The sequence below is a fragment of the Sarcophilus harrisii genome, chromosome 1 (genome assembly GCF_902635505.1).
Source record: "Sarcophilus harrisii chromosome 1, mSarHar1.11, whole genome shotgun sequence".
Taxonomy (NCBI): Eukaryota; Metazoa; Chordata; class Mammalia; order Dasyuromorphia; family Dasyuridae; genus Sarcophilus; species Sarcophilus harrisii.
The window spans coordinates 155,794,686-155,820,681 of record NC_045426.1 but is presented as its reverse complement, the minus strand read 5'-3'; the positions used below and the strand labels follow the sequence as shown (position 1 = coordinate 155,820,681).

At 34.1% G+C, this 25,996-nt stretch overlaps 1 protein-coding gene across 2 annotated transcripts in view; it reads left to right on the top strand.

The window, feature by feature from the left end:
- Positions 1-25,996, top strand: part of ADAMTS6 (ADAM metallopeptidase with thrombospondin type 1 motif 6) — a 322,872-nt gene that overhangs the window by 223,034 nt on the left and 73,842 nt on the right. For both annotated transcript variants that reach the window (XM_031965568.1, XM_031965571.1), the window contains exons 13-14: positions 6,395-6,540; positions 8,973-9,036. In XM_031965568.1, coding sequence (XP_031821428.1) covers positions 6,395-6,540; positions 8,973-9,036 — 210 coding nt within the window. The remainder of the gene's footprint in view (positions 1-6,394; positions 6,541-8,972; positions 9,037-25,996) is intronic.

The following is a 25,996-nucleotide window of genomic DNA, read 5'->3' as shown; positions in this document are numbered from 1 at the left end:
TGGTTCATGAAACAGAACCATGTCAGTGAAAATTGGCTTAGAATGAGACTTTCAGAGAACCTTTTAAAGACAATGCATAAGTGATACAATTCATGTTCGTCTTTAGCTCTTAATTCCCTTTGGGGTAGAATGCAGGGCCCTTTGACTGGACCCAGAATTGTTAAGAGCAGGAAGTGGAGAATAATTCTTCCAATTATCGTAGAAACAGTGATGCTGAAGGATGACATGTTCTGATTTAGAACCTGGTCCAGGATGTTAGTGTTCTGTGTCTCTGCACCTGCAAAGTAGACCATTATTTACATCCCAGCTGAAAGATAGTCCTTCTAAACAGCACAATATGCTCCTTCCAACTCAGGGCTGTTCTGACTCAGGAAGAATACTACTCTGTATTGAATCACCAATATCATTTCCTTTAGAAACCTGGGATTTCCTTAGAGGTCTCTCCTTCCAAATGCTGGCTAGGCCCAGTTCTGGCTGTAATACAAGTAATCCCAAAATTACATCCCCAAAATGGCCTAGCTACAGAAGGGGAAACAAATTAATCTACATCTCTGCTCACCTCATAATTCCCTTTTGTGGATTACTGGTTCATTTGTTTTTAAAGATTCATTATTTTATTTATATATTGTCATTGTTGGAACCCCTCACTTGATGCCTTCACATTAAGGACTCTAAGTCCTTATTAGTCCTATTAGTAGTTCATGAACATCTGTGGCCCTGGAGTAGTAGTAATAAACCATATTGTTCAGAAAATAATAGTGAAAATACTTTAAAAGCTTCTTAGGAAAACATTGTGTTTGTAGATTATTTTAATTATGTGATTTTTAAAAACTCCTTAAAATGATGGGATTAGGATGAGAAAAGAAAAATGACTAACACATCTATGACATTTATTTATTTATTTTGGTCTTTTGCAATTCTACACTTCCCAAATAGGTAGGGTAATTGAGTAGGAGGAGTGTTCCTACTATCAGAGGAATTGAGTGTAAATGCCAGGCCTTTCACTTCCTCCCTGTTGACATTGGATGAGTTTGGACTCCTTGAAGATGACCTTTTCTGAAATTGGCACTACCCACCTATTCTAATAAAAGGAATGCCCAGTCACCCAGTTGATCTCAGTAAACACTTCAGAAATTGGACTTTATATTTCATTAGAATAGCAAATTCTTTGAGAAAAGTCTTTCTGTTAGTGCATGTTGGCACTTAGCTGCAACTCCCAATCTTAGAAAATTGTTTAGAGCACTTAGTTGAAATAACTCATTTAGGGTCATGAAATTGTTATGTGAACATTTCAAGCATTTAGATGGATGGATGAATGGATGGATGGGTGGGTGGGTGGAGAGATAGATACATAGATAAATAGGCAAGTAGTCTGCCTTTCCAGGAATTAACCTAGTCAACTATCATTTTGAATGGTGGTCCTACATATGGCATAGAATTAGAAAAAGTCACTACTTGACTTCTGCTTGACTACTTGACTACTTGAGACATGCATCAGCATTTGGCTTTGGCTTACCTACTACTTTACTACACTTTTCCCTTGCCTCCATTACTACCCCCAGCCTTATTGAACCTGAGGAATTAAAATGAATCCTCAGGTTATAGGTAGGGAAACTAAAGCGTGGAAATGAAATGACTTCTCTTGAATTATCAAAGTAATCAAGTTCAAAATGGAGATTAGAATACAAGCATTCCTAATTGCTTAAAAATGCATACATAAATAAATACATATATACACACATAGGGATTGTTAAATCTTACCCTATTCTCTGTAAAAACTAGCTAACAGGAAGATTCCTTTATTATTATGACTTATTAGTGCTCTACTCATAAATTTGCATTACTTAACCTGCTGACATAATTACATACTGTGTTATATTTCCAGGGAATTGATAAAAAAAAAAAAAAAATAGCAGGAATTTATGCAGTGAAAGGGCTTCTAGGAAACCATTCACAAGATAATGTGTAATAATGACATTCTAAGTAATATAACCTAATTAGTGAAATCATCTCATACCAAAAATCACGTTTCTATAGGAAACAAGGTTTGTCTGTTTGATTATTTGCTTTGTCTTCTATTTTGTGACAACTTTTTAATAAGTTGGAATAGCAACCATCATTATTGGAGGACTTTCTTTTCCTTATCCCATGAAAAGGGTAAAAATCACATTTAATAAATGAAACTTTGTATTAGTGAATTTATTCTATAACTTCTAAGCCTTGGTCTGAAATAGCATTTAAATGTGGATGCTATTAAATCTTTCTCTTCATTATAATTCAGTATTTGAGATAAGAAAAAGCCAAGCAAGAAAAAAAAAATTAAAATGTTTTACTGCTATTTCAATAACTGATTTTTTTTTAACGAGTTGAAAGAAATAGTTTTAAACTGGTGGCAACTAGCTGTGTGATCTTGGGAAAGTCACTTAACTACTTTGAATTTCCATTTCTTCATCTGTAAAATGAGGGGGCTGAACTAGATTATTTCTGTGATCTCTTGTGGTCTTAAAAGTATATGAGCCAATGAAATAGAAAAACTTGATTTTTAAAATTTAAAATAAAATTTAATTAATTTATTTTATTTCAGATAATACTTACCTTTTTCATTTTTAAAAAGGACAGTTGGAATCCATTATCTGATGGCTTCAAGTTAAGTACTTAGACCTCATTAGTCTTACCAATAGCTCATGAACAGCACTGGCTTTGTAACAGTAATAAGCTATGTTGTTCCAAAAATAATAGTGTTTCTTGAAAATATTTTAAAATTTTCTTTTAAAAACACCATATTTTCTTTTTCTTTACTTTTCAGGGATTTAATACTTGGAGGTGGGTGTGGGTAAAGGGCAGAAGATTCGTGAAAATCAATAATAGAATGAATGACCTGACCAGGTCACACAGTCAGTATCTGTCAGAGGCAATACTTGATTGGAGGTCTTCCTGACTCCAAATCTCTCTTTACTAGACCATGCCGCTATTAGTTATATCACAAAAAACCAACCAAACAAGTATTCTTGCACCCTGATTATTGTATTTATAGAAACATGGATCCAAAAAATACCTGAAGAGATCGACTTGACCAGGTCACACAGCCAGTATATCAGAGGCAATACATGATTGAGAGATCTTTCTGACTCCAAATCTCTCTGTACCAGACCATGCCACTATTAGTTATATCAAAAGCAAACAAAACAAAACAAAACAAAACAAAAAACAAGCAAGTATTCTTCCACCCTTATTATTGTACTTATAGAAACACAGATCCAAAAAATACCTGAAGAGATCATTTGTTTCCATTTCCTATCTGAAGAATCTCCATATATCAGTTAGTTATGCTTAGTTATAAGCCAACTGCCAAAAATTTTCCAGTCTTCCTAATTTCTCCTCCCCTCCATTCCTATCCCAGGTCTTATACTTTCATCATATCTTCCCCTTTCAGGTTATTCTTTTACTTCAGAAATGTGAAAAAATGGTCTTCTAAAAATTCTACCCTCAATCTAAGCTCTTTAAAAGCGAACTATTTTCTTCTTGAATCTCTTTAGGTATAGAGGCTCATATACTTCCTTTATAGATTGTTGGATTTTTTTTTTCACTTTCACAGTCAGAAAATTCTTATATTCAATCAAAGTCTCTCCTGCTTTATTTTCAACTTTCCATCTTATACAATCTTCTGTGTATGTTTTTTGGCACAAACTTCTTCAAAAACTTTCATATATCATACTTGAAGACTGTAACAGTCACTTTAGTCTCTTTTGGTTTTGGTTAATCCTACTTAGCTTATCTGCCAAACTTTTGGGTTATTATTATTTATCAAGTTTTCCATTTGTCTATTTCCTGTTGATAAATACTTGTATTATTTTTCTTTTTAAGTTCAAAACTTAAAAATGTAAATAGTCTGATGTCCTTGGATTTGCTATTGGGACAAGGCTGATAAAACATTACCTTTGCAACTGCTTTTTATTTCTTTAATTCAGTGGTTTGCAAAAAGTGATCTCAGAAACCCTTAGTGAAGAGGGGAAAGGACCCACACATGCAAAAACATTTTTAGCTCTTTTTGTGGTGGTAAAGAATTGGAAAATGAGTGGATGTCCATCAACTGGGGAATGGCTGAACAAGTTATTGCACATGAATATAATGGAATATTAATGTTCTATAAGAAATGATGAGCAAGTAGATTTCAGAATAGCCTGGAAAGGTTTACATGAACTGATGCTGAGTGAAGTGAGCAGAACCAAGAGAACACTGTACACAGTAGCAGCAAGATTATGTGATGATCAAATATGACAGACTTAGCTCTTCTCAGCCCTGGTCTTGTAGTAGTAGTAAGCCATATTATTCCAAAAAATAATAGTTTTTCTTAAAAATATTTTAAAAGCTTCTTGGGAAAACACCATATTTGTACTTTTATTCCAATAAACTTAGTATGGAAAATGCCATCTGCAGCCAGAGAGAGAGCTATGAAGACTGAATGCAGATCAAAGCATACTATTATCACCTTTTTTGTTTGTTTGTTTTGGAGAAACTGCTGTAAAGAGGGAAGGGAGAAAAAAATTTGGAACTCAAAATTTTACAAAAATGAATATTGAAAACTATCTTTGCATGTAATTGGAAAAAAATAAAATACTATTGAATTTTTAAAAAGAACCATGCCTCTCATGGACTATACAAGGTTATAATTATTTTCATAATAAAACTAAGACATCTCACATTCTAAAAGGATAATTATTGGTAGATATAACCCACATAAACAAAACTTCTTAGAAGGGAGTTCCCAAGAATTTTTAAGAGTGTAAAGGGATCCTAAGACCAAAACACTTTAAAAACTGCTATTTTAGCTAATGGATTTTTAGCAAGTAAAATGGAATGATGATGATGATGATGATGATGATGATGATGATACTCAGCATCTATATAACAAAGTGATTTAAATACAGAATCTCATTTGAGTGTTACAGCAGCCCTGGTATCTGTACTGTACTTTAGTTACCTTGAGACATTAATCAATTTACACAGGGTCATGTAGCCAATATTTGTCAGAGGCAAGAGTAGAACCCAGTGCTTCCTGATGAGAAACTGAGGCTCAGTAAGACATAAAATTAAGTAGCTTGCCCCAGAGGTAGTAAGTGTATGAGTGTGTTGTAGGGGTAGAGGGGAAATGGGTCTTAGACCTTCCTTCTACTCTAAATTTAGCATTTTCTCTGTTATACCAAATTATGAAAGTGTTTCTTTTAAAAAAAAAAAAGTGGGAAATGATAACTACCAGAAAGAGACCAACAAATTGATATCATTAGTGAAATTTTAAAAAATTTATGGCAGATCTATTTTCATCATATTCATTGAAAAACAGTAGCAAAATCACATTATGTGAATGTGTATGAGTAGAGGTTGTCTGTGGATATGGGCATATGCTATGGAATATTAGCAACTTTTTTGTATTTATTTCCATGTTCAATTTTTTTTGTCATTGATACAAATGTGCTATGTCTTTCCCTGCTACTTCTCAGTATTGGACAGTGTAAAATGAGCCCCAAACAAAAGGCTGAAAATGTCTTGATTTTTTTTTTTTTTAAAGAAAGAAGACATTCTTTCAGTTTACCATACCCTGCAAAATAAGATTTATCATGCTAGAGTTATGAGCTGATTATAATATGTCTATCCCTTGGTAAATTATGCATGGCTTTCTCCTTATGTGCAGTGTATGTGGTTTATTGCAGGGGGTAAAGCTGAAAAATATTCCAGGACATATGTTCGTACAGGGTCTATACAGATGGCCAGTCAGTATATATAATGATTTTTTGTACCCAGTCCCCAGTGTCTTGGCATTAATTTTATTATGTCTGCACTATTCATGTAGATGAAATACCGCAACAAATTCCTTTACCATTGTAGCCTCAACCAGACTTTCTTTTTTTAAAGAAAAAGCAATTACCATCATAAAAATTCCTTACTGGGGAACTTTCCATGTTGCGTTATCATTCCATGAGTTTAATAATAATGTGTGTGTTTTTCTAAAAATCTTTTTTTAAAGAGACCTAAATGTCTAAAAAAGATTTTGAGGTCTGCAGCTCCCTCTCTAATGAGGAGCTCTAAAATGTAGGGTGAGGAGGAACCAGGCAAAAGCAGTCAAGTTAGGTCTTTTTTATCCTCCTGGGGTGTATGTTCCAGATTTATAAATCAGGACCTTTAAAGATAATCCTCTAACTATTGTCTAAATAGGGCTAAAGAAAAGTGAAATACCAGTATGTTATCTTTTGGGAGAGTGTTAATGCCTATAATTGGTCATTGTCTGACCCTTGTAAATATAGATATAGATAAAGATATATAAAGATATGTGATATGTCTGTCCTGATGGCTCTAGCTACTTGGAAGCTAATTTTCTGTTTTCTATGAAATCTTGCAGTGGTGTTATCAGGGAGAGTGTGTTCCTTTTGGCACTTGGCCCCAGAGCGTAGATGGGGGCTGGGGTCCCTGGTCAGTATGGGGAGAGTGCAGCAGGACCTGCGGGGGAGGCGTCTCCTCATCCTTAAGACACTGTGACAGTCCAGCGTAAGTAGCTAAAGTAAGCCGGAGCCAACAAAAAGACACAGTTGGAAATGATTCAAGCTGTGGTTTCTCATGTTATCTGTAAAAACGTTTCTCCAGTGAGCCAGCACATGTCTTCAGAGTAGCCCGTCGCGGCAGGAGAGCAGGAGAAAGAAAGAACTGGGCTAAACAGACCTGCCTTTTCTTCTCCATTCCTCCTTCCCTCCCTCCCTCCCTTTCTCCATTCTTACCTCCTTCCCTCCTTCCCCTCAATTTAAAAATTAAACATTTGAGGCAAGGTTCCCTACGGTAGTCTTAATCAAGCCCTTTATCTCAGGATCTAATCAGATAAGATTTTCCACTTTCAGAAGTAACATGTGATTCATAGATATTCCCAAATCCGGCCTCAGCTTGGCTCCATTATCCTCAGGAAAACCTGAGGTTTGGTTTTTGTGTGTATGTGTGTGTGTTTTTTCACATGTCACATAAAATGATTACTGGTACATTACTATTAAAAGAGCCAGTGAGAGCACCTCAAGGGTTGAAATGCCTTGATTCACATCACAAATCACAATGAAAAGAATACTGCCCATGTGTTAAAATAGTTTCCATTTCACATGCCCCCATTAATCATCTTCCTGAGCTGACACTACCCTTCTCCCCAGGACTACTGGAGGCAGGTCAGCTTGCTCTTCTCCCACCCTTACCCTCTTTGGACTAAATTCCCTCTGGCCCAAGGCCAGGCCCTTCACTGTGCTTTGCTGGCTGGGTTGTTTTTGTCTCCCACTAGTGACAGTGGCAGGTGAACCACTTCTCACTTTATCTTCTACCTTTTTCCCACAGAATGAATACTTCCTCAACCTGATAATTAGATACTCCCATTTTTAGCTAAGGTTCTCTTTTCATTTCCCTTCCCATCCAGAGCTCAAAAAGACATTTTTTTTTTTTTCCAGTTCATATTTACTTAGTGGTACAGAATCGATAAGGTGTCTTATGATGCCCTCTGTACCATTATTGTTGTTATTTTTATTATTGGCTATGTGTGGAGAAAGTTTTTCTTTTTGTTCTTTAAAAGAAGACTTAATATTTCTTTCCAAGGTTCCCCTCTCCAAAAGGAAAGCTAGATCCCTTTTCTTGCCTAGCTGACACCTAACCTTTCTCTCTTCCTGCACTTAAAATGGAATTTTTTAAAAAACACTTCTGATTCTACTTTCTTAGCTGCTTTGCTTGAATTCTTCTCTCTACTATTTTCTGTGGGTTCTTAGTCCCTTGTGAACACAAACCAGTGATTCTTTCCATTTTTTCCTCCTTTCTTACATTTAGTCTCTACTCTCTCTCATCACCACCATGTAAACTGGTCTGGGCAACAAGGGCAATTAGCCCTTTCCTAATTCTCATGCTAGTTGAGTCATTTTCTTTCCTTGACCCTGGTATTCAAAATTAACTAAATACCATTTTTAAATTGACCAGTGTAGGCACAAGGGAGCCAAAATTTTAAAATACATGCATCATATATGACATAAATGTGGCTGCTGTAAACAATCAACAGTAAATGATAAAAATAAATATAAAAAATTATCTGAAATTTTTAAAAAAAAGGAAATATGCTATTTTCTTCCTAAAAATAGTCTGTCCAAATAATGGCATATTACTTTTCCTAATGTTATTCTTTAAGATTTATCTATCTCTAAGATTCTATGATTCTATAATTCATGTCTACTAGGAAGTTAAGTATTGATAAATTTTCACTAAATGACATATAATTTAAATGATCTTTAGAATGTAAAGTCATAAAAGAAAAGAAAAAAAATATAAAGTGAACTTACTTCCAAACAAAAATTTTGAGACCTCTAGGTGATTCTTAAATTAGAAATGATTAAAAATACAAATATTTTAACATTTCCTACTTTGAACTCAAATGACTTCCTAAGATGCTTGTTAATAATAGCAGCTCAGATTGTTGCAATTCCTGTTTTTTCAGCCTGGAAAGAAAATAAACCATTTTTGTGTAGACCCTGTTAATAATATAATATACTTTATCAAGTCCCTTTTTTTGTGTTCTGGGCAATTTGAATCATTTTGTATTATGCAGATCTCTCAAAGTGAGTGATTTCCTTATTTGATTTTAAGACTGAGCACCTCATTGCAATGACTATTGCAATGTATAAATTTCAATGAATATTCCTAAGCATGTTAAACATGACAATTAGGAGAAGACACAGTGTTAATCATAGCAATCTAATTTTATGCTCTACATACAAAATTATTATCCTTACAAATTATCAATATTCTAAATAATTAAAATTTAACAAAAGAATGTTTAACATTTTAAAGCATCTTATAACATGTTCTGATCACAGAGTATCTGAATCTCTGTGTGTATATATACATATGTATATATATATCTACATATATATATATATCTTACTCACATGTAAAACAAAATATTTTTTCAGACCTTCAGGAGGTGGAAAATATTGCCTTGGGGAAAGGAAACGGTATCGCTCCTGTAACACAGATGTAAGTAAAACTAAACTCCACTATGAAAAATTAGTCTACTTTCCCCTTAGAATTTATTATTTGGTTGTTTGGCATTAATGTTAGTCTCCTTTGGCCTTTGTTTTTATTCAATCCAATTGTAAAAAGGAGATAGAAAAATTGAAAATGTGGAGTGTTTAAAAATATAATAAAGCATCATCATTTATTTTGGCCCAATTTATTTAGAATCAGAGGATGGGATAGACCAGTGGCATTGAGGGAGAAAGGAGGGTTTGAATCTTTTGTATCTTGGATTATAATATCTGACAGACCTGGATTTTTTAATCCAGAGGTTGCCTTCAATTGGAAATTCAAGTGCTAGGAGCCTTTGACACTTCCTGTATGATTCTGTTTAAGACCCATACCCTTTTAGTGCCCTTTCTGAACAACTCAGCAAGACAGGAAGTTATAGAATATTTGACAGTTAGCATTGGTAAGAGGATTTTCTTCATTTGGAGATTCCTTTAGCAATGAAATAACAGATTCAATTTTTTTTAAAAATCAGAATCTGGAGTAATTCAAGATGTGAACTGAACCTTTGTATTAGCGAGGCAGGGAGGAGTAAAAAATTTGCTGCACAAATCAGTATAGATTTAAGAAAACCAAAAATATTAAAATCTGAACTTAGAAAATGTACAGTTTAGAAGGTTGTATTTGACTTATAAAAAGACTCACCAATAGCATTCTTTTAAAGAATGACCTTCTGTAGTATGCTTAAAGTAAAATTTGAGTTTCTAAAATTTATATCCAATACTCTAAGAACTCATGTGTTAACAAAGTGAGGTAGATCTGAAGAATAGACAAGAAATTATTATTTAAATTTAATTAATTTAATTTCAATTTAATTATTTAAAAGATCAATTTTTCAAGTGATTTAAAGGTACTATTTTTTATGTGATTCATTAGTGTGGTAAGCACAACTTTTCCTTATTCATTAAAATAGCAAAAGTAATAAAACTATTTCCAAATATTCCATTATTTTGACTGTTTACGAATTTAGACAGGCCTTTTATCTTGGATAATTTTGTGAGATCTTCCTGTAGATGAAGAAATAGAATTACTCATGTGTATACCTATATCTCTGTGGGTATATATTTTAAAAATTATGGGATGTGTATAAAATTCCACAGAAGTAAAAGCATATCTCCGTGATTCCCAAACCTAGTTTTCTAACACTTCAGACAGTCTCTACTCATCTGAAAGGATTTTATGAAATTCTCAAAAATACGATTACTTAGAATTCATGCTAATATTGAACACAGGCCAATCTTGTCATAGATTCTAATGTACCAGTGGGACTTGAAGAATGGCACTTTAGAAAGATTAATCTTATATCAGTCAGCAGAATGTTTTGGGAGAGATGATGAGATTAGAGACAATGAAAAGAAATCAAGTTTCTAGCAATAATCCCATCATTCCTTTATCAGTTAACTTCTTCAATCCTTTCAATTCAATTTCCCCCTATATCTGATAATCTTTCCTCCTTAACTTTTGTACCTAACTGCATTATTTCCCTGACATATCCTTAACCCTTATATCCAACTGCATTATTTCCTTGAGATATTTTTTCTTATTCTATATTAGCAAAGTAGATTTCTGTGCATTTTAAAATTACAATGCCCTCAAAATAAATTTAGAATAATTTCACTATATATGCCTGGAAGAAGTACTGGGAGTGAGAATTATCTATCTGAGCCAAAACAGCCATGAGATTTAGAAAGTCTCTAAGATTGGACTTGATAGAAGATAAGATATGCCTTCTCATATCTAATTCTTAGGTGTCTTACAAATCAGGCCATCCTGATTTTGACACCTATTTATCCTTGAAAGTGATCAGCTTCAAGAATTTTTCAGATCTCCATGGGTTCTGCCAATAAAAAGTTATTATACTAAAAAAAAAAATAATAAAGTAAAAAAAAGAATTTTTCAGATCTCAAAGCAGTCCAAGAAGAACTTATCCTCCTCACTCAGCTCCAACCTCCCACTGATGGATCTCCTTAGAACTGTTCCTTGTGATGAGATGGGGGTGGACAGGTCTCTTTTTGTTTCTCTCTTAGGTCTGTATTCTCAATTTGGGAGAGAGATAAAGAACAGCCTTGTCTACTCTCGCAGTGCTGTGAACCCATCAACAGACTAAATGAGCAATGAGTTTTCAAGGAAATAAAACCAATATTATTATATCCAGACCAATATTCTATAAGGATTTCTTATAATGATGAAGGATGAAGAATGAATTGATAATACTGGAAATTAAGACTGACATTAAGCTATAGAAGGTCAACCAACCCCAGTTGGAGAATAAATATGGTTTTAGAAATATAGATGAACTAAAATCTGATTCTATAAATGATCTTGATTCTGTTAAAAAAAAAAGACACCTTATTTGAGTTTAGTATTATTTTTATGCTTAGGGATTGACAAATAAAGGGATAGGTTAAATAAAGGCTCCCAGGCTCACAGATTTAGAGTTTAGAGGCAAAGGAAAAAGTACAAGTATGGGCTTTGGAAAACAATATTGTGAAACAAGAATAAAGACAACTACAAAAAGAATAGCTTTGATAGTGAAGGGCTTCAAATCAAACAAGCAATCCTAAGTAACTAAAAGCAACACTTTAAGTTTTACAGAGTGCTTTACAAATATTCTCTCATTTAATCCTCATCATAATCCTGAAAAGTAAATGTGATTGTTTATCTCATTTAATGGATGAGAAAACTGAGGCAGAGACAGGTTAAATGGTTTGTCCTGGGTCACACCCCCACTTAGACCTGATTCCTAAATCCAGGGGCTCTAGATACTATTATCAATCTACTATTAAGTGTCCACTATGTGCCAGAGATAGTGCTAAACTTTGAAGATATAAAGACAAAACCCAAAGATTATTTAAGGAAATAATATTCCAATAAAAGGAGGTTATTAATTATAGAGTTAGTGATTCTTAGTCTCTGATGAAGAAAAAGAGGTAGATAGATGGTGCAGTGGTTAGAGCTCTTGATTTGGAGTCAGGAAGAACTGAGTTGAAAACTGGCCTCAGACAATTTACTAGCTGTGTGATCCTGGGTAAGTCATTTAACCTTGGTTGGCTCAGTTTACTAATCTGTAAAATGAGCTGGAGAAAGAAATGGAAAACTACTCTAGTATATTTGCCATGAAAGCCCAAATGTAGTTATGAAGAGTCCAGTATGACTAACTGACTAAACAACAGCAACAAAAGCTGAGGAAAAAGCAAATATTGGCATCTACTGAATTCAGAAAATGAAGAATTTTCCAATGCCAGCATTGTAAATCTTGTTAAAAAAAAAAAAAAAACCAACCTTTTAAAATAGAATATATAGTTACCTACTATATATAGAATATATAGTTTGGGTGTATACTTTAATTGTAAAAAGAAACTCTCCACTCATTTTTTCAAAAAAATGTTCCTGATCTCACCACCCCTTCTACCTCACACCACAACCCTCTCCTCCCAATTAGCCATTAAAAGTTACGTTTGGTCTCCTTCAATATATTGGACTTTTAAGACTGCATTTTTTTGAGTGAGAAGAGTGTTGGTAAATGATGTCATTATCAAGCATAGAACCAGTCAGTGAGTCAACAATATTTATTAAGTCTCCATTATATACAGATGACCATATTAGGTGCTAGGGGATAGGAAAGAACTAAAACACCAATCCCTGCCCTGAAGGAGTTTATAATTTAGTTGAGTTGACAGAAAACCTAAGCTGTGGAAGCAACTAAAGAGCACATTTACAAGTATCAACAGATGCAAATTAATTCTGTGCAAAGTGAAGTGTCAGAATCATAGAATTTCAGAAATGAAAAGTTCCTCAGACTTGATCAAGGCCAATCTACTCCGGGGTGGAAACCTCCCTCACTCCCCACCCCCCATCCTCACCTACACACACCTATTCCTGAGTAAGTAGGGGAAATGAGTTCATTTTTTATCCAGGCAATCCATTCTATTTGGGGGGTCATCAAATGGTTGAAAATTCTCAAGTAGTCACTTAATAGAAAAGTGGATAAAATTAAGCAGGTCAATTATGGCCAACTTCTGGAAGTGAATTTTATAGCTTGTTTTGAAAAGGTAAAGGTGAAGGGACATTTGTGCAGGACACATCAGTTGGAGGAAACAGTGAAACCTGAGAAACGGAATGGCAAGTTTTATGGGAGAATGAAAAGCAAATGAATTGCAGGGGATGCATGGCAGGTAATGAGGGAGTCAGGCTGTAAAATTTAGTATCATTTAGTAGTCTCTAATACTGTATCTTGAATATTGTAATAGTCCAGAAATAAAAGGAAATTTAGAAAAATGTCTTGCTATTCAATTTGGAACTAGTCATTTTATTAATGGTTAATCCTGGACCCATGTAAAAATGTTGATTGCATTAATTTTATTAGCTTGGAAATTCCTTACATGAACTGAAAAAAAATCTCAAAAGATAAGTACTATTTTAAAAAATCTATAACTATTTTTTTTAACCAATTAGGAGAATTTGCTTTAAAATGTAGATTAATACAAAAATGATAAGTACCAATGATTTCCATCTTTCTAAATTGCTCTAATCCTAGCAGCATGCCTTGCACTTAGTACATTATTGATGTGTATTGAATTGAAAATGTGGGCTACCCTGGTTTAAGAAATTTGGAAGGGTTTTTCTTCTCACTGCAAGTTTTGCATACTTTAAAGCTACACAAATCCTCTTTAATAGCCCTGTAAATAAGATCTGAGAGAAATCTTTCCAACTGGTCATAATTAACTTGACAGCCAAGAACTATCAGACTGTCCATTAGGCATTTCTGAGCTCAGTCATTTGTGATCCCAGAGCTTTTCATGAGAATTAAATAGGGAGTAAATACAAAGGATAAATTCAAATGGTTTTGAAATAATTTTCCAACCTCTGCCCAGAATGAACTAATATTAGCCAAACATTATGTGTGCAAGGATTCTTTTTGGGGGGTTATGTGATGGGCAGCTTCTCAAACTTTTGAGGCTCATTCTGTTCTTTCTTACCTTCTGTACTTTAAGTATACTGTGAAATAGTATGGAATGTTATGCAATAGACTGGAAAATGCTGCCACTATTCTAAGAAGTTTATTTCTGATAATCTTAGTTGGTTTTTATTTCAGTTACTTGCAAGATCTTATAATCCTTTTTCATCAATGCCATTATCTCTACCTTAATCAAAATTATCTTAGACCTCTTGATTCTGGGCTTAATTAGGAAAAAAAAGCAGCAGGCTTTACTATGCAAGGTTTTAATATGCCAAATTATGACCTTATATAGAAGAAAGCTGACTAGGTGTGATCTCTCCAGTTGGGTGGGGAAATACCATGACACCATTGATATAATGGGTAAAGAAGACAGCTTTGGCCCTGCTTTCAAGTATTAACTGGTAGAGGGCTCAAAGAGAGCTAAATGTTACAATAACAATAGCTCACACTTATATAGGGCTTTAAAGTTTGCACTACCAAAATAGGATTGTTTTTTAGCTCCTTCCTGCCTTTCTGCTTGTTTTCCCTACTTTGGCATTCACTTTGAGATGAATGAAAAGCCCAAGAGGCAGAGTTTCTGGGCAACTAATGATCAGTTTATTAATTTGGTGAGCTGATGATCTGCTGTTTATTGATAATCGATAGAATCGTTGGTCAGTGTTTCTTTCTGTAACCAAAAATAAAATCGAGATTACCTAATGCTTAAATCAATACCTTTGGAAAAGAGGGAGTTTCTGATAGATGAAAATTATCCTTAGTGAACAGCTAATGAAAGGGTAAACTTTCAAATGAGGAGGTAGGTTGAAAGCTCTGTCCCTGTTGATGAAAATGTAGCTTCATCATGAGATTTAGATGCTTCCAGCAATCTGCCAAAGAAATTCATCTCTACCCAGACCACTCTCATTGGTTTTGTACTTCATGAGCTGGATTGCCCTAAACTCCCTTGGAAGGAAGGAGGTTGGGACAGGGACATGGACTTAATGTTTTAGAGCTGGAATGTACTAGATTAGATTCTATTCACATTCTAAACAGAAGAAGAGTCTTCTAGTTGAGTAAGGTCCTGCCCAAGCTCAAGGAACATGTTCACAGAGGATTTGCGCAATCTTATCTATTAGCAAATGTCCTTCAGAGACTGGCTAACTAGGCTACAGGGGCTAGTTAGTCCTTGACTGAGGAAATGAAAAAGAACAACCGGGATCCCGATTTAATAATTGGTTATTAATATAATAGAAAAATAATCACTTCTCTCAAATTGATAATTATTTATTAAACACTTCTCCTACTTTAGAATATAAGCTCATAGGATCATAGATATAGAGCTGGAAGAAACTCCATGTGCCTTGAATATGGTAAAAAAAAAAAGAATTTAATAACAAAGTAAGATAAGCATAAAATGGTGCATTAAGTTCTTGGACCGAAAGATCCTTTATGCCTGCTGGAATGAGGGAAGGCAGTGATGACATTTGCAGATGTCAAATGGAGGCTTTGGAGGAGAGAGAAGATTTCAGAAGGTGTCAATTGTTAGAAGAAAAAGAAAGAGGAGAATTCATTGCATATGTGTGCCAGAGCCACAATATAAGCATTCTTTTGTAGGTCTTCTGGAAAGTGCCCAACTTCCTACTCTCATTTAGATGTGTAAGGATACAAATTCATTTGAAGTGATACATGTTTCTAAATCTATCATGATACCTTCTGCAGCTTTCATATTGCATTCTTTAATTCTTTGCCCTATTTAATCCTAACTATTTTGGGGATTATGAAATTTTAAGAGTTGGAAGGGACTTTCCCTGCCATATAATTCAATCTTCCACTCAGTTCAGGAATCCGTACCATAACAACTTTAACCCTGGGTGGTGGAGCATCTTCTTAAAAATGTGTAATAATGAGGAGGAAATTCTCTGCTTTAAGAGATAAGCCTATTTATTTAGGGACAACTCTTTTTAGTGTTCTTCCTTATATTGAGCAGGAATTGAATTTCTTATAGTTTCTACCCACCAATCCTGATTTTGCCTTGTGGAGTGAAACAAATCTAAATTCTGCTCCACTGAGTAGTCCTACAAATCTTTGAATGTAGCTATTCAAAGATAACATTAGTAATAATTAGCAACAAGTAAAAATGAATAATAATAGCTAGCATTTATTTAGTGCTTTAAGATTTTCAAAGGACTTTGAAAATCTGTTGGTCCTCATTTGGTCCTTATAGCTACCTAGTGAGTTTAGGTGTTATTATTATGTTCATTTTATAGGTTAGGAAAAACTGAGGACAAAGTCAAGTCACTAGTTTTGGATATGATATGATTTGAACTCAGGTCTTTTTGCCTTCGTTTCCAAACTATTTGTATTTCTCTTCCATGTTGGCATAATTACTGATTCAGATCCAGACTGGAGAATGAAGACAAGTGGGCTTTAGGAAGCAATACTAACAGTAAGATTAGTAGAGGTGACAGACTTCCAACTAAGCTATTTAAAATCCTAAAAGATGATGCTTTTAAAGTGTTGTACTCAATAATGCCAGCAAATTTGGAAAACATAGTAGTAGCTACTGGATTAAAAAAAGATCATTTTATGTCCCAATACTAAAGGACAATGCCAAAGAATCTTCAAGTTATTGAACACTTTTACTTATTTCACATGCCAGCAAGATTATGCTTAAGATTCAGCAACCTAGGATTCAGCAATATGTGAACTGAGAATTATAGAACAGGTTGGGTTTTGAAGAGGCAGAGGAACTAGAGACCAAATTGTCAACATCTCTGTATTATGGAGAAAGCAAGAAAGTTCCAGAAAAAAACATCTACTTGTGCCTCATTGAATACTGAAGCCTTTGACTGTATGGATCATAACAAAATGTGGCAAGTCTTTATTTGTCTCCTGAGGAATCTATATGTGGACCAAGAAGCAATAGAACATGGAATAACCAATTAGTTTAAGACCGGAAAGTATGACAAGGCTTTATATTGTCACCTTATTTATTTAACTTTTATGCAAAATGCCTGGATGAACCAAAAACCAGAATTAAAAGTTCCCACGAGGAATATCAACAATGTCAGCTATACAAATGATCCTACTCTGATGACATAAAATGGAGAAGAATTAAGAAGCCTCTTGATTGAGGGTGAAAGAGGAGCATGTGAAAGAGGAGATTGTGAAAGCTGGCTTGAAACTTAACATAAAAAAAAAAAAAAACCCACAAAAAAACTCAGATCTTGGCAACTGTCCCCATCATTTTTCTGGCAAATAGAGGGAAAAGAAATGGAAACAGTGTCTGATTTTGTATTCTTGAGCTTACAGATTACTGCAGATGGTGATTGAAGCCACGAAATTAAAAGATGCTTGCTCCTTGGAAGGAAAACTATGGCAAATCTGCACAGCATATTAAAAGGCAGAGACATACCTCTGCCAACAAAAGTCCATGTAGTCAAAGCCATGGTTCTTCTGTGTATGACTGTGAGAGTTGGATTATAAGGAAAGCTGAGCACCACAGACTGGACACTTTTATTGTGATGCTGGAGAAGACTTGAGAGTCCTTTGGATAGCAAGTAGATCAAACCAGTTCAGTATGTAAAGAAATTAATGCAGGCTATTCAACTGTAATTCCTAGAGTCTATCTCATAAAGCCAAATAGTAATATTAGGGCTTCCACCCACTGGCATAATTTATAAGTGATCATTTTTATTCTTTTCCTCTAACAGTCTACCTCTTTTACAAACTGTTTTTTTTTAAATATATAAATTACCAAAAAGCCACTTTCACAACTTAAAATGAATTATTGTAATCAGATCAGCAGCTAACTTGAATCATACATAGACTTGGAATTTTGATTGAAGCAAAAATAAGGATGGTAACCTTTTGGAATAAGAGGTAGGTCTGGATAAAGGGGGAAGACTTTGAACAACCTGAGGGTACTAGGTGTCAATCCAATTTACTTCAACAGGCATTTAATAGACAGCTACAAGGCACTGGAGATTCTAAGACAAAAAGAAAATAAATGCTTCCTGCTCTAAATGAGCTAACTTTCTGCTGAAGTGAAGGATCTAAGAAAGAAAGACAGAACAGTAATGGTACAGGTGACTTTATAATTTTGGCTCACCCTTGACTCAGGTCAATGTTTAATAAACATTGACAAATATCACTGCGGAAACTTTTTCATTGCTTGAATTAAGTTACCTGGAACACTATAAAACTCAACTTAATTCAAATCATTTTCCCCAGTCTGCACCTTTCATTCAGTCCTACAATTTCTGCCCCTCTCTACAGTTACTTTTTTTTTTTTTTTTGCCTTAGTTGGCATCTTTCTGTAGAACAACTTCCCAGAATTCAACTTTGACATTTGTTATAGGTAGAATTTGAGAGTTAATAGTATTTTTTTGCACTTAGATAAATTATCTTCTGCCTTAGTTTCCAGTAAAATCAATCACCAGTCATTTGTTAAGTGCCCACTAGACTATGTTCCAGGTACTGTGCTAAATGCTGGGGATATAGAGAAAGGCAAAAGGCAGTCCATGATCTCAAGGCATTTATGGTCTAATGGGAAAGAAAACATGTAAATACAAAAACAAACTAGGATGAACTAAAGAAAATTAACAGAGGGAAGGCATTATCATTCAAACAAAGGGAAAGGGAATAAGTATTTTTAAAGTATCTAATATGTACCAGGCATTGTGCTAAGCACTTAAAAATAGTATCTTATCTTATCCTCGCAACAACTCTAGGAGGTACTTGCTCTTATAATTCCCATTTTTCAGGTGAGAAAATTGAGGGAGATAGAGGTCAAGTATCTTGCCCAGAGTCATATAACTAGTAAACATCTGAAATCACATTTCATCTCAGGTCTTTTAAACTAGAGAGTCCTGGTGCTTTTATCTATTAAGTCATCTAGCTGCCTTGAAAAAAGCATTAAAAAAGCATAAAATTATGTGATAGGTAAGTGCTTCCAAAAAATTTAAGACTGTTTGTAGTAATAGAACAGTCAAACACTAACACTGGAGTGGTATGAAAATGAACTGACTTATACAGATGCAAGTCACCCCAGAAATTTAAAAAGTGGTAATCATGGAATGCCATGACATTTATTTTTATTTCTGTGCAATGAGTGTTTGTGGATAATCTCTAAAAGAAGGAAGAGATGCTGAGATTTGCAACTTTGAGGATTTATGAGAGACCTTATTGCTGGTCAGTTTTTAGAGGGAGAGGCATGTTTGATTAATGTAGGTATTAAGAGGCTGCAAATCTGTCAGGGTTTATATGAAAAATTTGTTGCTTATGCCCACTGTTTTCTGTTAGAGTTTCTGCATAGTGTCAGCATTCATTATCCTTAAGTGATTTAAAAAAGCATTACTCCTCAAAGTCACTACTATTCATAAACAAAATAAAAAAATGCATTTTGCTTAAGTTTTTCTTAAAAGATGAGCTAATACTCCTGTCTTTTCCTTTGAGCACATTCATTCTTTGGAACCAGCATAGACAGCTCCTACTAAGCTTCTTTGTCATCAAAGAGACTCAGAAGTGAACTTGTATATAAAGCAGTATGACTCTAATTGAGAAGGCATCTGCTAATGGAAATATTGAGCTGTGGAGAATGGAGCATTAGCTAATGGACTCTGGAAACAAACGGGCAGTAGAGAGAGTACAGAAATAATCAGAATTCCCTTTTGAGTTACAAGTTCTTTATGTTGTTCAGTTGAATTTATTGACTGAAACAGGAATAATTAAGTAAAAAGAGTTTTGAGCTGTAAAATGCCACCAAACATATGATCCTAATATGTAAAATTCCCAAATAGTAGGAGAAATGTAATCACCCAGGGAAAAGGGCTGTTGCAAAAATTTTCAAGGTCCTTGGTTGCTGCACAAACAAGCTGGCATAGGTTACAGACAGATGGGCACATTCTGGTTTATTTATCCACTCAAGAGTGTGACATACCTTATCAGAAGGTAATGGGCATGTAGGTCTCACAGCTCTACATATGATATATGTATGTTTGGCTATGGCATAATATAAAAGACATACACACATGTATAAATACATGCATACACACATATAGAGATAAGATCAGGTGGGTCATGTAAGCAGGCTTTTAAAAAGGATAAGATACAGTTATGGAAAATAAAAGGATGTGTAAATTAAAAGTGTTTTTTGTTATAGCCATTTTCATTGGACTGATGGATATAGTATCTTCTTTGTCAGTTTTAAAATTTCTAATATGTGCCTTATTTGATAGAAGACAAGTGATTGAATTCTTGGGAAATATTCAAAGTCCTATGAGTTTTCTGTATAACTGTAAAGTGACTGGGGGAAAGGAAGTACTGAAGGAGATATTCAATACATAATAACTAGTATAGCACAAAATCCAATCAGTTCTGTTCCTCCCAAAAGTTCACTTTCAATTGAACATACCACCTCTATTGCCAGAGTGAGTATGAAGGTCCTTGTTTCATTTTGTTCCTTTGGCAAGTTGAAGCTGTAGTGAAAAGGGTCCTGGGTTTAGAGTTTAAAAACTTGTGCTTTTGTTCTGATGTCTTCTTACTATGGCCACCTTGGGCAAATCACAACCTCTCAGTCTCGCTTTCCACATCTCTCAAATGGAAAACATTTACTTATGAAATAATGAGCTCTTATCTCCAGTTCCAGGGCAGAGGGATTGTTCAAAATCCCTAAGGCAGGGTGAGTCCCTTTATTTACTCAATTACTCTATAATATATATAACATCAACAGAATGGCATCTCTTTCTAGCTCTTGCACTAGGATCAGAAATTTTTGAGCCAGTAAGTACCTTAAAGCTCACCTAGTCCAATCCTCCCTCTTCTTCCCATATGATAGAAGGGAAAACTGAGCTTAGAAACTTGTTTTGCCACTCATAGGAAGTGGCAAAACTAGGATTTTAAAAGTATCCTTAGTCCAAATTCAGCATTATCACTTCATATTCCTTGCTGTCTGTTTCACTGTCACTAGCCTGGGTCCTGTTAACTTACTATCTCACCTCACTTCTACTGCCCTTTTATCTTTGGAGACTGGGACAGAAATAGATTTTAAAAGCTTAAAAAAAAAAAAAACAATTAAGGGAGGAGATACCAAAAAAAAAAAAAATACACAAAATTTATAGATAGTTACTGAAATACCAAGTACAAAGGCCAAGGAATCCTACCTGAAGATCCTTTCCCGTTTGACTTATAAAAGGCAGACACAAGCTTAGATGACTAAAAAACCTGTTCGATTTAAAATCTAGGAGTCTGGTCTGCTTTCACTCCCAACTCTATTCTCAGATTTATTGAGCCTTAACTGTCTGCTGTTCCTCCCTTCCCCCCAAAAAAATAGTTCTTGTGCTACTCACTAGTTTGGGTGATTTTTATTGTTGGTATTTGTTTGTTTCTTTTAGGGATGAATTTGCAGTAGCTATGACTTTGTCTAATTAAACAATTTCTTTCTCTTCCTCCAGAATGACAAATGCATTATTGACCATTCTTCCCCAAGTCCCAGTAATATTTGTATAGCAGTGTGGTGCAATTGAAAGAATGACAGATTTGGATTGATGGGTTAGAGTTCAAAGCTCAGTTCTGTCACTTACTACTTATATGATTGTAAACAAATTTCTTTTTTTTTTCTCTTTCTTTCTTTTTTTTTTCCTGAGGCATTTGGGGTTAAGTTGACTTGCCCAGGGACATACACCTAGGAAGTGCTAAGTGTCTGAGAAGAGATTTGAACTTAGGTCCTCCTGACTTCAGGGCTGGTGCTCTATCCACTGCACCACCTAACTGCCCCTATAAACAAATTTCTTAGCCTCTCTGGGTTACAGTTTCCTCATCCATAAAAGGCAGGAGTTGAACTACTTGAAGCATTTTTAAATCTATGTTTTCATGTCAACAATACATGTATTTTAAATCTATCAGTTATCTATACTACTAGAATTCCTCCTCTTTCTCTTCTTTCCCATCCTCAATCACAATTGTTCAGTAGCCACAATCATTCTTCATTCTATTCACAAAACTCAAAGTGTATGGATGAATGAATGAATGAATGGATGAAAAAAAATTAAGCACTTACAATTATGAAAATACTGTGCTAAGCATTTAGGGTCAAAAACAGAAAATCAAGACAATCTCTGCTATAAATGTACATATATATGTTTACATAAAGATAGATTGTTTGCCTAGGACCTGAGTGTCTTGAAAGCAGAGACTATAATGTAAATGTAATAATGATGCTATCACTGGGATAATTGGAGTAAAATGTCCAATTTTTATGTTGAAAAATATTTGCACTTATATCTATCTATAAATTTCATGTTTAGTATTCTAAAGAGAAAATATTTCTAGCATCATTTCTCCCCCTCACAGAATCCCTATTCTCATTCCACAGCCCCAATATTCTGTGTCACACAAGTTGGGAAACATTGATCAAAATTTGAACACCTCCCATCCCTGCTCTCCTTTATAAGGAATCATAGACTGAAAGAGATGAAATATCTTAGTAAGGAGAGAGAGCTGAATTATTAGTCAAGATGGGGAAGAATATAGGTGTATCTTCTAAGTCAGAGGTTTTTACCTCCTTTTTAATGTCTCTTGGGGGAGTCTGGTGAAGACTGTCAATTTTTGACAAGCATGTTTTTAAATGGCAAAATAAAATATATAGGTTTGCAAAGACTGCCAATTATAGTGAATCATTAATATATATTTTAAAAAGTTAAGAACTTTGTCTTAAAAGTATTTGTATTTTAATAGAGAATTGAACTTTAAGACAAAGGAATAGATTTGTTGTGTTGGAATTTAAGATATCAATAAGATAGTGAAGAAGGTATTTTTGTATTACTACAATAATACTGTATAGGTCAATTCTCTCTATTTATTAGAGTCAACTTCTATACAAATATTACAGAAAAAAGCAGACTCGAAAAAATAGTGCTCATGCTTTTTGGTACAAAACATTATCTAGGTAGCCTACTTATTAGAAATAGCTTTTATTTAGGATTATTGCTATGGATACTTAAAAAATCATAATCTATAAATAAATCCATAAATCTATAAAAGAATCTTCAGGGTCATCTTATCCAAGGTTTATCAGAGAGGAGTCGGTTTTCCGCAATTACCAATAAGTTAATGGTTGTCAGTTCTGCCAGAAGAGACTTAAAGCCTTTCATCTTATTTCAGCCCATTAATTTAGACTGGCAAAGTATTTTTTTTTTATTGTAGCTTTTTATTTACAAGATATATACATGGGTAATTTTTCAGCATTGGACTGTCAAAATCTTTTAAAAACTATAATATATTCGCATTAAAAGTAGGCTTCCCCCCTTTTTAATGTATTTCCTCCTAAAAGGTAATATTCTATCTGATATTGTATGATCAGGGCAGAGGTCAATCTATTGCTATGTCTCTAATAATACAACCTAAGATTACATTAGCCTTTGTGGTTATCTCTTCACCAGACTGATTCATATTGAATTTGTAGTTCACTAAGACCTCCAGATTGTTTTCAGATGAATTGTCATGTAGACATATCTTTCTTATAGATTTCCCTAGATTTTTAAAGCTTAAATATAATATTTTATATATATTGCTATTAAATTTCATTTTAGATTTGCCTGTCAAGATTAATTTTTGGTCCTCTTTTTCTACAATCTCAATCACTTGTATGTGCTAAGTACCGTGCTAAGTCTTGCAGATACAAAAAAGAGGCAAAAGACATTGTCTGCTCTCAAGGAGTTTATTATCTAATCAGGTAGACAACATACAAACAAATATATGCAAATTAAGTTATATACAGGATGAATAGAGAATAATTAAAAGAAGGAAGGCACTAGAATTAAGAAGGTGAGGTTTTGGTTGAGACTTTTAAAATAGTCCCTTTTAAATGCCTTATTTTCAGTCTGTGGACCAATTCTATATTACTTAATAAATCTCATCTCTCTTCATCCTCTGTCTGCCCAAATCACAATGGTATCCCATTTTTGACACTGTTGTTTAGTTATTTAGTGGTATCTGACCCTTTATGACATTCTTGGCAGAGATATTAGAATAGTTTGCCATTTCCTTTTTCAGCTCATTTTACACATAAAGAAGCTGACGCAAACAGGGTTGGAGTCATTAATTAGTGTTTACATTTGAACTCAGGTTCTCCTTACTCTAGAGCTGGCAACTCTATCTACTGCATTACCTAACTGTTCTTATTTTCTAGACCAGTGATTCTCAAAATGTTATTCAGAGATTTTTCAAGCTCTCAGAGATCCTTTCAGAATTTTGTGAGGTCAAACCTTTTTATAATAATATTGATGCTTTTAATTTCCAATATGATAAAACTGATAGATTTAATCCAAATAAACAAAAGCTCTTTGGAATCCTCAAAAATTTTTCAGAGTGTCAAAGGGTCCTAAGACTAAAAAGTTTAAAAATAGCTACTTCGATATCTTCACTATATCTTCTTGCCTTTTTGCCTTTGTTTGGAATATTTCTCTTTTTCAAATCCAGTTTTTATTATTCCTTTAGTACTTAGTTCAAGCTCTGCTTTCTCCAAGAGGTTTGCCTGACTTATCCCAATCTTTCCTTTAACTTGTTTTCTTTTAGTACTTTTGTATATCTCTATATTGGGATTTTTCTCTAGTGCTTTCAACTATAGTTGACTGAAAAGACAATAATACCTAGTATACTAGGTATGACAGGTATTATTGTCTTTTCAGTCAACTATAGTATGTATATACAGTATATATATACAGTATAAATGTAATGAATGCTGACAATGCCTATTGAGTGAGTATTAAATGAAGTTGTTAGGAGCTAAAAACTTGTGGCCAAAATGACATGGTGAACTTCAAATGGATTATCATATATCCAAAAACATGAGATAGATATCTCAGAAAAAAAGTCCTGTTAAATGGAAAGATTACCAAAAATTCTTACAATGTATCCTGAAGGTACTTAAAAGAGAAACATTTGCTTGTTGCCACAAAGTAATAGTTTATGGAGCAAAAGGACCTGGGAAGCATATCCTTCCAACATGATGTACTTCATCATCTGGGGTGCAGAGCTATTTTAGTTTCTTGTTAATTAGAAGTGAGAAAAGTAATTTGACAAACAATTATTGGCACTATAACTCAGTCTTTTCATATTCTTAAAAGCATTCTAAAATTTAGGTTTCCCAATAGAAGCTAGAACGTATGCCATTGTTTTCAAATCCTGAAACTTTAGGCTTAATATGGTGGAAATCTGAAATACTAAAGGTAGTATATTATGATAGTGATGCAACTGTTTCCATGTAGTAATATCTAATTACATTAAAAAAAATCTATCTTAGAAAAGTCATCCAAAAATGTATAAATTGAGAAGAGAGATAGATGGGTGGTAAAATCACCTTCTCACTGAGTTGTAGGGCTACCACCAGCATATTCTGCATGTATTTGCAATTAGAAATTTTGGTTTGATGACATGTTCTGTTCATGTTTGAGGGAAATTTTTTTAAATCAGCATTTCAAAAGTTTGGAACTTCATGTTTTAAGTACATTTGTAGAGCAAGAAAAGATAAGTCAAATTAGGGCAGATGGTTCAAATACTGAAAGTTGTTACCCTTTGAACTCTGAATTGGAAGGGCATTTGGAGAATCATAGGATCATAGATTAAGTGACTAAAGGAGCTTGAAAGATTATCTAGAAGTGTCAAACATGTGGAAGCCTATAGCACTCCTGAACCAGATTATAATGAATTTAATGAAATAAATTAAAAATACAATGAAAATAGATAACATTAATATGTGGTTTTCTAAGTCAATAGATTATCCAATTGAGATCCTTATGTACAGTTTAATGCCACCATTTGTATTTGAGTTTGATACCACTGTTCTTGTCCAATCTTCTCATTTCATTTATGTGGGAACTGTGGCCTGAGTGAGTTCAGTCATATGCCCAACATTATAAAATTGTAAAGTTAGGATTTAAACTCAAGTCCACTGACTCCAGATCCAGCCTCATT